Consider the following 10,792-nt stretch of genomic DNA (forward strand, 5'->3'; position numbering starts at 1 on the left):
TTATTTCCACTAATATCTAGTAATGGTTTTTATAGATCATGTTTTTCTTTCTTTTTTTGGTTATACATCTAGATGGACTATTTATATGATTTGTTGTTTGTTATTTGTAACTAATATTGTCGATTCCTCGACTTTAAATTAATCATTTCATGTTTGACAATAAATTTTCTAACTTTCTGCAATATCTTTCCCTTTCTTCCTTTCTTCTTTTGATTCCTCTTCCATCACCCCTTTCCTTATTTTTGTTCTCTTTATCTCTATAGTTTGTGATTAATTATTTATATTGACTATTAGAAATACTATTGTTATTAATTTATGATGATTCAATTATAGACTTTCTAATGAAAAGTATTTTAGTGTTTAAAAGTTGCAAAGATTTTAGATATTTATTAGGGTCGTATTGAAACATAAGATACTTTAAGATAAACTTTTTATGTTAACACATTATAAGTTTATGAAATCTTTATGTTAGCACATTATAAATTTATGAAATATAAATTTATAATGTACACACACAAACACATTTTACGAGACGTATGTTTCTTGATATATTATTAATATGTATGAATAATATGTACTGATATGAACGAAATATATATAACAGACTCTTAGATATAAAAAATAAATTAAGAAAATTTTAAAGTGCTATATAAAAGTAGTGCATTAAATATTTTAAATATTAATTTATATTTTATATTTTCGTATTCAAAGATTAATATCCAAAGGTATATATAAAGGCTTTTAGGTATCAAAATTAATCTTATATTTAGATCCAAACATTATGAATTTTCTCCTATATTGTCTTCTTAGTATAAACAAATATATTTAAAAATGTTCATATAAGAGATTTATAATATTCTAAATGTTTATAGTTAGAACTAATGTATTTATAAAATATCATACGACCCAAGCATACCAAGTTTTTGTATTTTACTTTCGTTGAACTTAATTAAAAACCCGTTCTTGTGAGATTTAATATTTGCGTAAACTCTGAATCAATAGAACAGATATGATTTGGAACTTACGTATTTTTCTGTTAGTGAAATTAAAATATATTTTTTATAATGATAACATTTGCTGCAGGTAATGAGGAAATATCAGTTGTCGTCTATTGTAACTTGATAAAATGAATCATATACTTAGTTCATTTCATTGATTTTAGGTTACCTTTTGATTGAGTTTTATTCTTTACAAGTTTTTTAATTTTAAATAAGTTTCTTTATAAGATATTTATTTCGTTTTTTATAAAAGCTTTTGTTAGGTTTTTATGAAGGGTTTTTGTTAGATATTTTACGGAAAGGTTTTTATTAGGATTTTTACACGGTTTTTTTTTAATCGAATTTTTATTAGGTTTTTATGCTTCTTATGAATTTTTATGTTTTGTTAGGATCAGTTTTGCACTGACTTTTTACATGAAGTTTTTGTAAAGGGATCTTTATACATAAAATGACTAGTACGGACATATAGAGTCAAATTACAGTTATATGTTAAATAAAATTTAATAAAATAAACATTTAACAGACGTTTCGACCATTTGTGTGTTCCTCTTCAATAAGTGGTGTAATATCAAATAAAGTTTATGCAATTTGTCAATGCTAGTGTTGTTATGTTCACGGCGCAAATTCCTCACATCCATACTCTAATTAATCACATTCGCCGACAAAGGTGTGGTCAAAAGAGAGCTCCACAGACCCAACAGGTCATGTGTGGGCACATTACGTTAAAACAAAATTCGCACGACAAATAGGATCTTTATATGTTTTTTGTTAAGTTTTTTTATTGAATTAAATATATTCCAATGAGTTTTTAGATATACATTTTTACATGCAACATTATCCGTCTTTATGTACTTGGCGTATTGTTATATTTGTAAAATCTTCTTGCTTTTATTTTATCACAGGTTCTAACATTATTTAAGAAAACTTTATTAGATTTGAGGGATAATTATTATTTGTATTATTCGTGTAATCTATGTTACTCCACTTTATGGCCACGCTAGCTGTCTCATTTACACACTAACGTTTGAAGAGACCCAACTAACGTAGAGAGGAAATAAATATAGAGTAATTAACTTTAACAATTCTACATATTAGATCTTCGGTACATTCTATATATTTTAAAAATGTTTAGACGTATTTAATGTCTTCAGTATCTTTTGTTTTAATATAACATCTTTACTTAATTTAATTAATAATTTAATTTACTTAATTTAATAAATTTAATAATAAATACTTAATTTTAATGAATACTTAATATATATAATGAACACTTATCTTTTCAGGAATAATATCTTTATATAATTTAAAATATTTAAATAATAAATACTTTTCTTTTTGAAATTAACATCTTTATATAATTTATAATATTTTATTACTTATTATTAATATTTATTTATTATTTATTTATTATTTTTATTTATTTTGATTAATTTAATTAATTTCTTTTATTTAAAAAAATTTTTAACGTTATTTTGATCAACTACCCAGGCAGCAACGTGACATGATTTTCACGTCAGTTTTTGATCATTCGTGACGTTAATTATCCTTTTATAATCACGTAATAATAATGACGTGAAAATGACCGGAATAAGTTACGGCCCACTAACGTCATAATAAAACGTGAAAATGATGTCATAAAGAGACGTAAAAAAGACGTGTGGAAATATCCTTATTCGGTTCTATTTTCTAAGAGAAACTATTCGTAAATATCACAGCGTTTGCTGATATTAGTTGAAATGTTAGATTACTTAATTCCAATGTTACATCACATTTAAAAATTCTCATTGACACTGGTGCGACTCAAACTTTGAGACTCTGAGGCACCTTTGGATTATAAGTCTCTGTTGCTTTAAAGACTACACCACTTCTTCGATCGATATAAACGTCTTACATTTTATATATACGTGTTGTAATTAACATATAGTACAATTTTTGATAATATAATTTCATAAAATGATTTTATTTTAATAAAAATTATATTTTTTGTACTTTTATTGTTAATTTAACACTTAGCTAATAAGGTGAGGTCTACAAAATCCCGCACATTTCATTATCTTACATTTCGTTATCTTTAAATTTTTATAGTAAACATTTTTATTATTAATTGTAATTAAATAGATAAAGTCATAAAAGAATATAAACTTCGAGTAATTATAAGAGTACAATTTAAAAAAATTTACCTTAACATATAAGATTTAATTAAATTAATTAAATTTATGTATAAATATATAAATCAAAGCTTATTATAAGCGGTGGAGTATCTGTCTAATGTAACTATTAAATGTAAATAAAATTAGTTAATAATAGTAATTTCTCACAAATTCTCAGAGTATTCCAAATAATAATTCGTGAAATATTCATTATAATGAAATTCCAAAGAATACTTTAGAATGAATTAGATTCGGATAATTCTTCAGGAATTCTTCAGATATTCATTTTTCTAATTCTTTAGGTATTCTTTAAAATAAATTTTCTATGAACTTCTATTCATGTCTGTGCTGTCTAGGTCAATATTTTCTCATTAACACATTTTTGAACATCATTCTACTAGATAATTACAACGATATAATGCTTGTAAGTAAGAAAGGATAGGACAAGTTCTATAAGGTTTATTCCTAAGAGTCAAATGCTTGAGATGCAAGCATATAAAAATAACAATAAAAATAAATAATAACTTGTTGTTTACATAAACCATAGTTGATATAAATCAACATTAGATAAATACTGACACATTCTTTGTTTTGAACAGCTGACTAAAATTGATCTCTCAAAAACACGTATTAAAAACGTATTATACACGGAAAAAGGAGATATGGTGCACCTAACAAAAAATATTTAGTTGTAAGCAAATAGCTGCATCATTCTATATATCTTTGTATGATAGTTATGTATATGGTTGATTTGACTTACTTATTTTGGTGTGTCAACTGCATCAATGAAGTTGCGCGTAATCTGGTTGTGGCAACCAGAAATTAGTAAGGGGATCATTTTGCATAGACAAGCTAAATATCGATATAGTTGCATTAATCAATGCTATATTGCAAAGCAGCTATGTTAGAAAACAAAAGCAATTCACTACGCGCACAGCTAGAGATATATACATGTGAAAACTGGTTCTGAGTGTATAAATATACATTTGTAGTTGCCACATAATGAGCCGCGTTTGTATTAACTATGTATTATCATTGCTGCAACATAAGTAACTCAGCCATTGCTGGTTAAGCAACCACATAAATAGTTCCGTATTTTACTATTGAATCTGGTTGGCACAACCAGATTTCTGTATGAATCAACTATATTGTTTTTTTCGTGTAGACGACGAAATTTCCGTGTAGACGGAACGTCTTTAAATGACGATATTATCACGTAAAAATAGTTACGTCTTTTAAACGTTAGTTATTGGTTACATGACGTCTAGGATTGGTAATCACCATTTACCGACGTGAAAATGACGTGATGTTGCTGCTTAGGTAATTACATCGGACACCTTCAAATACATTTACGTGTAAATAGTCTTGTTATTTACACAGTTATTTACACGTGTACAATGTATAATGTACAATGTACAAAAGCTTTAAATTATATTAGAACTTCATTGACAAGTGTATAAGAGACTTAAATAATTGATCTAGAAGAAAAATTATTCCCAGATCTCAAGAATCTACATCAATTTTTATCAGTTTGATCACAATTAAAATTTTATATTAATACTCTATCCTGGAGATATTAAAGAATTAATAATCAGTAAATAATCGTCATAAAATTAACATAATCATAAGAAGAGAAAGTTTAAAAAGGAAGATTGTTATATTAATTTTACTTGATCTTTTTAAATACTTGAATTTTAATTGATATTATTTTAATTTTACGGTTATTTAATTGTCAAAACAAAAGAAATGTTTTCGAACTATTTTACACACCTGCTTGACTGATTACAAATGTCATTTTATGAATGTATCTTTTTATTTCTACATATTTTCCAGAAATATTGAATGTATGTACTTTCTCAGTCGGTTTGAGTTATCTAGGGAGAGGAGAGTGTTGTGAGCGTGGAGCGTCAGGTAGCTCAGTAGTTTAGAGCAGTCGCCTGGCAAGCGAAAGACCCGGGTTTAAGTCCTGACCTAGCAAAACCGTGCTCTCGATATTTTTCTCTCTCTTCTGGTTGACATCATCAGTCAAGACTCAGATAGCACAGAGATGAATAGAAGTTCATAGAGAATTTATTTTAAAAAACACCTAAAGAATTAAAAAAATGAAATTCATTTGAAAGAACACCTAAAGAATTAAAAAAATGAGTATCTGAAGAATTCCTGAAGAATTACCCGAGTTTAATTCATTCTAAAATATTTCTCGGAAGTTTTCATTATAATGAATATTTCGCGAATCATTACTTAGGTTACTCTGAGAATTTATGAGAAATTGCTATTATTAGCTAATTTCATTTATATTTTATGGTTACATTAGACAGGTACTCCATCGCTTATAATAAGCATTGATTTATATATTTATACATAAATTTAATTAATTTAATTAAATTTTATATTGTAAGATCGATTTTTAAAAAAAATTGTACTCTTTTATAATTACTCAAAATTTATAGTCTTTTATGACTTTATCTATTTAATAACAGTTAACAATAAAAAACTATGAAAATTTAAAGATAACGAAATGTAAGATAATGAAATGTGCGGGATTTTGTAGACCTCAACTTATTAGTTAACGGTTAAATTAACAATAAAAGTACGAAAAATATAATTTTTATTAAAATCAAATTATATTTTATTTTAAATCATATTATAAAAAATTATATCACTATGTTAATTACAACATATATAGACAAAATAGACATATAAACAACATATAAGACGATTATATCGATCGAAGAAGTAGTGCAGTGCAAAGCAATAGACTTATAATCCAAAAGTGCCTCAGGTCCAAATGTGTTCACCAGTGCTAGTGAGAATTTTTAAACGCGACGTAACATTTGGAATCAAGTATTCTAAATTTCAAGTAAAATCAACAAATTCTGATATGTATGAATAGTTGCTGTTAGAATAATACATATCAATATGTAAAATAATTATAAAGTATACATTTGTTGTTTATAAGTAATTCAAAATGAATATTTTAAAAAGTTCTCAAGTATTCCAATTATGATGCAAATAATTTCCTTAATCAGTCCTAAATTATAGCCTATACAGCACAGAAGCTTGCAGCAACATTGCTACAACGTTGCAAGATTGCATATTGCAGTGCAATGTTGCAGAGACATTGCAGTGACATTAATTTGCAATATTATTTTAGCAATATCAAAAATATGACGAATAAAATATAATATCTTTTACTTATTTACTAGTTATTTTTGTTACTTATATTTCAAATTCAGTAATATTTTACATCAATTGTGCTTATAGAATAGTACTTAGAATAATACTTCTTAGTGGCAGTCATTAATACTAGAATTTGTCTTATTACATATTTCTTAATAACTAACTTCTTATACTGTTTTTTCGGAGAAAATACTTTCTTTAGATTTAATATTTGTACTTGTTTAATTTTGTGGTTTTTTGTTACATTAAAATATTATATTCTTAAACAAAATATCATTTTTTGAAATGATAAAAATAAAAACTTTTATTTTGTTCAAGGAAACCATGTCATTTGATAAAAAAACACTGTTGTTTCAAATAATATTTTATAAAAGTTTCTTTCAAAATTTAGTAATTCGATTTGTTTAATTTGGATTTTCTTAGATTTTTTATTTTTTTAGTTTGGGTTAATCATTATAACATTCTGTTAAAAATCTAAAAATAATTATCACTGGTTCACTACATTACATCAATATTCAACTCATATCGAATGTGTTGTGTTATTTCAATATCTATTAGTAAATTATCCAATGAACACCAAATAAAAGTTATATAACTATTATTTGATATTTGCTAGGTGATGTTATAATATACTGTGAACACTATAAAGATAAATTATATATTGTCCCAGAGCGTTTAAGAAATAACGCATTCCTTCTTTGTCTTTCAATGTCTGTCTTTTAATATCTATTGTGCTCACAAAACTTTCCCTATTTTTAGATTGTGCCGTCTGCAAACGCGATCATTGGCAAGTGGAACATGGAGATTGACACGAAGAACAAAGAATCCGCAGGTGCTGTTAGTTTTACAATGCAGAATTCGTTTTATTTGATTTGCAATCCATGGTGCAAAGGTATGCATTTATCTTAATCGTTTGCCGAGATCTTGTTACGTGCGTGGTTTCAAGAATCACATCTCGGTGTTACGGATTTTGCGAAGTCTTTTTTTCCAGACGATGTTGTCTACTTGGAAGGCGAGGCTGAATGCCAGGAATACGTGATGGCGGAAGATGGTTTGATTTGGCGTGGTAGTCACAATCGCATGCGGCCTACTGTATGGAAATATGCACAGTTCGAACGCGATATCTTGGACTGCTCCTTGCACCTGATGAACCAAGTCGGCAAAGTTCGAGTCTCCGGTAGGAATGACCCGGTCGTTATAACGCGCTGCCTATCCGCCGCGGTAAGTTATTAAATTAAAAAAAAGAAACAAAGAAAAGTGACAAAATAAGAAAAAGATCTTTTCTGAAAAATTATAGAATACTCACAGAATTTTGGTAAAATCAGAATTTTCGAATTGGTTATATATTGCCTCACAAGTGCAACAACGATTTTTAGGTGAACTCCCCAGACGACAACGGGGCGGTAATGGGAAATTGGTCGGATGATTACGGAGGCGGTACGCCACCCACGCGATGGATGGGCTCGCAAAAAATACTTCAGCAGTATTACAAAACGAAAAAACCGGTCAAATATGGCCAGTGTTGGGTTTTCTCTGGCGTGTTAGCAACGGTCTGCCGTGCTCTCGGTATACCCTGCCGAGTGGTGACCAACTATTCCAGCGCACACGATACCCAAAGCAGCCTTACCGTCGACTACTTCGTGGATGCCGAAGGCAAAGTCATGGAAGAACTCAACAGCGATTCTATATGGTAATTCGAAAGCGGACTATGGTCGTTACAATGCAACTGGCGCTTTTCAATGAAAGTTAATGAAAGATTACAGAGAAAGATGAAAGTATTAAATCGATTTTTTCGTTTTTTTTTTGCGAAAGGAATTTCCATGTGTGGAATGAGGTGTGGATGAAGCGACTTGACTTGTCGTCTGACTGCTCGGGCTGGCAGGCGATCGACGCGACACCACAGGAACTGAGTGAAGGTGCATTTCGTTGCGGACCAGCATCCGTCACTTCTGTAAAGAAGGGGGAAGTCCTGCGACCTTACGATAACGCGTTTCTTTTTGCCGAAGTGAACGCCGACAAAGTTTATTGGCGTTACAATGGTCCGACGCAGCCGTTGAAATTGGTTCGCAAGGATATGTATGGGTATGTGGCTCGAAGAATGGATTGATGTGGAAATGGATTAATTGGCCGCGTGATCATTGCTAGTACGTGTAAATGTCTATCGAGCTAATTGCACTTGTGTAATTGTGTGACGGTTATTTTGTAGAATTGGCCAACTCATTAGTACGAAAGCGATCGGACGATGGGCGAGGGAGGATATCACGCACACTTATAAATATCCAGAGAGTAAGTAATCTTCAATGATAAATCGCGCGATTAAATTACACATTAGATTTGGTTTCCGGGTTTGAGCCGTGTGGATTCTTCTTTGTCTGATTCGCGATTGGTGAAGTTTCGCGAATATTTCAGTCCGTTTCATTAAGGAGGAACGACCCGATGCCGAGTTGCTCCTGAGAGGTTTACCTTTATATAGTGGTTGACATAGAAGAAAGGAGAGGAAACAGGGAGTTGGGGATGGCTGTCAAGGGGAAAGATGGCAGAAAATTTGTTGATCTGTCAGGTTCTGAAATTAATACACAGAGTATTTACCATCTGCGACAAGAGCAGCATCCAAAGTGAACTTAAAAATCTAAGGAATACTCTTCAAAATAATGGTTACACGACAATACAGATAAACAGAACAATCAGGAAACATCAAATCAGAAGACATCAAAACACACTGACTCTAAGAATAGACATAAAACAGTTCCAAGGACAGACAAAAGAACGAAACTTCACCATCATCTTTCTTTCATATATACAGGGAATTACAGACAAAATTGGCAGTATCTTGAGAAAACACCATATCAAAAGCATTTACAAATCACCAACAAAAATAGGACAGTATCTGAACAACCCAAAGGACAAAAGATCTCCACTAGACATTCTAGGAATATATAAAGTTTTCTGATCCTGCGGCAAAATACATAGGAGAAACTGGGAGGATGGTAAGCATAAAGGAACATCAAAACGCACTCACGCTAAGGACATCAGCGCAATCAGCGCTGGCGGAGCACAATTTGGAAAACGGACACAAAATCCTGTTCAACGAAACAACTGTACTGAAACCAACAACTATTTCCCTAAAAAATACAGGAAATTCTTAGAAATTCAAAAACATCCTAACAATCTCAACAGGGACAAATAATCAGTCCAATCTGGCAATCCGTTCTCCCGGTTTTCAAAACCTGATCAACAAATTTTCCTCCCATTCTTCCCCGTGACAACCCCCACTTCCCTACTTATTCTCCCCTCCACTATGTCAACCACTATATAAAGGTAGACCTTTCAGGAGCAACTCTGCATCAGGTCATTCCTTTCTGAAGAAGAGGACTGAAATGTTCGCGGAACGTCGGAAATAGACAAAGAAGAATCTACGCCAGAGCTCGGAATTGGTTGCGAAAATGACGGTCGTTGCCAGTCGGGGCTTCAAGCTTGGAGGCTCGACCGTCACTTTTGTGGCCCGCTCGCGGCAAAGGAAAGATAGAAAGCGTAGCTCTTGAGAATTGGCCAAAATGGGCAACTAATTCCGAGCTCTGATCTACGCGATTCGAATTCGAAAACCACATCTAATATTCATGGACATTGTGAAAGTCTCTAATATCAAATTACACATTGCTAAAAACAAAAAAAATTCTAAAGCGATTATGCATAGGATAACAGAAAATGGAAATCTTTCTTTTTAAATTAACATTATTAGAACTTAAATGCATGTTTCAAAGAAAAATGCTGAAAAGAGGTCAAAATTTGCTCATAAAAAAATGTATAAAATCGATCTATCTTTATGTTTTTCGGTCTCTACTGGACTCAAATATGAAGCTTACCTAACTTTTACATTCTACAAAATATTATATTTTATAAAAATAATTAAATTTTATGTCAATAATAAAAACTCTTTCGAAACATAAATTTTTTCAAAAATACTATTTTTACTGGTTAGAATTATAAAATAAAGTAATTAATTTGATATTATGCTTAAAAATTATTTGTATTTTAGAAAAAGATAATAGCGTACCATCTAATAAGTATTACTCACTCTATGATTATAAACTATCTTTTCTTATTTTATGTGAGGGAAAAAAGTAATTTGACATGTCACATAATGTTGAAAACGGGCCTAAACTTTATGACGAAAGAGAGGAAGGAGAAATAAAAATATTCAATTTTTGCATGACATAATTGTTGAATAGCCCCTAAAGTGCAAATCATTTTACTTAAAAAAAAACATTATTTATAATCAGTGAACAAATACTTTGTACATTAAAAAACTGCAATTATTAATTAAAAGATATCATTCATATCTCATGTAGAAAATAAATATAATAAAAAGAAAAATGGGAAATAAATATAAGAAAAATGGAAATATATATATATATATATATATATATATATATATATATATATATATATATATATATATATATA

General features: G+C 29.8%; 1 protein-coding gene across 4 annotated transcripts in view; it reads left to right on the plus strand.

The window, feature by feature from the left end:
• The window catches only part of LOC116853427 (annulin), a 54,154-nt gene that overhangs the window by 40,667 nt on the left and 2,695 nt on the right, over positions 1 to 10,792 (plus strand). For all 4 annotated transcript variants that reach the window (XM_032834506.1, XM_032834505.1, XM_032834507.1 and 1 more), the window contains 5 exons: positions 7,088 to 7,220; positions 7,320 to 7,549; positions 7,705 to 8,018; positions 8,141 to 8,410; positions 8,535 to 8,614. In XM_032834506.1, the coding sequence (XP_032690397.1) occupies positions 7,088 to 7,220; positions 7,320 to 7,549; positions 7,705 to 8,018; positions 8,141 to 8,410; positions 8,535 to 8,614 (1,027 nt within the window). The remainder of the gene's footprint in view (positions 1 to 7,087; positions 7,221 to 7,319; positions 7,550 to 7,704; positions 8,019 to 8,140; positions 8,411 to 8,534; positions 8,615 to 10,792) is intronic.

Source organism: Odontomachus brunneus, unplaced genomic scaffold (genome assembly GCF_010583005.1).
Source record: "Odontomachus brunneus isolate Ranch 3 - 2012 unplaced genomic scaffold, Obru_v1 Obru_scaffold_320, whole genome shotgun sequence".
NCBI classification, from domain to species: Eukaryota; Metazoa; Arthropoda; class Insecta; order Hymenoptera; family Formicidae; genus Odontomachus; species Odontomachus brunneus.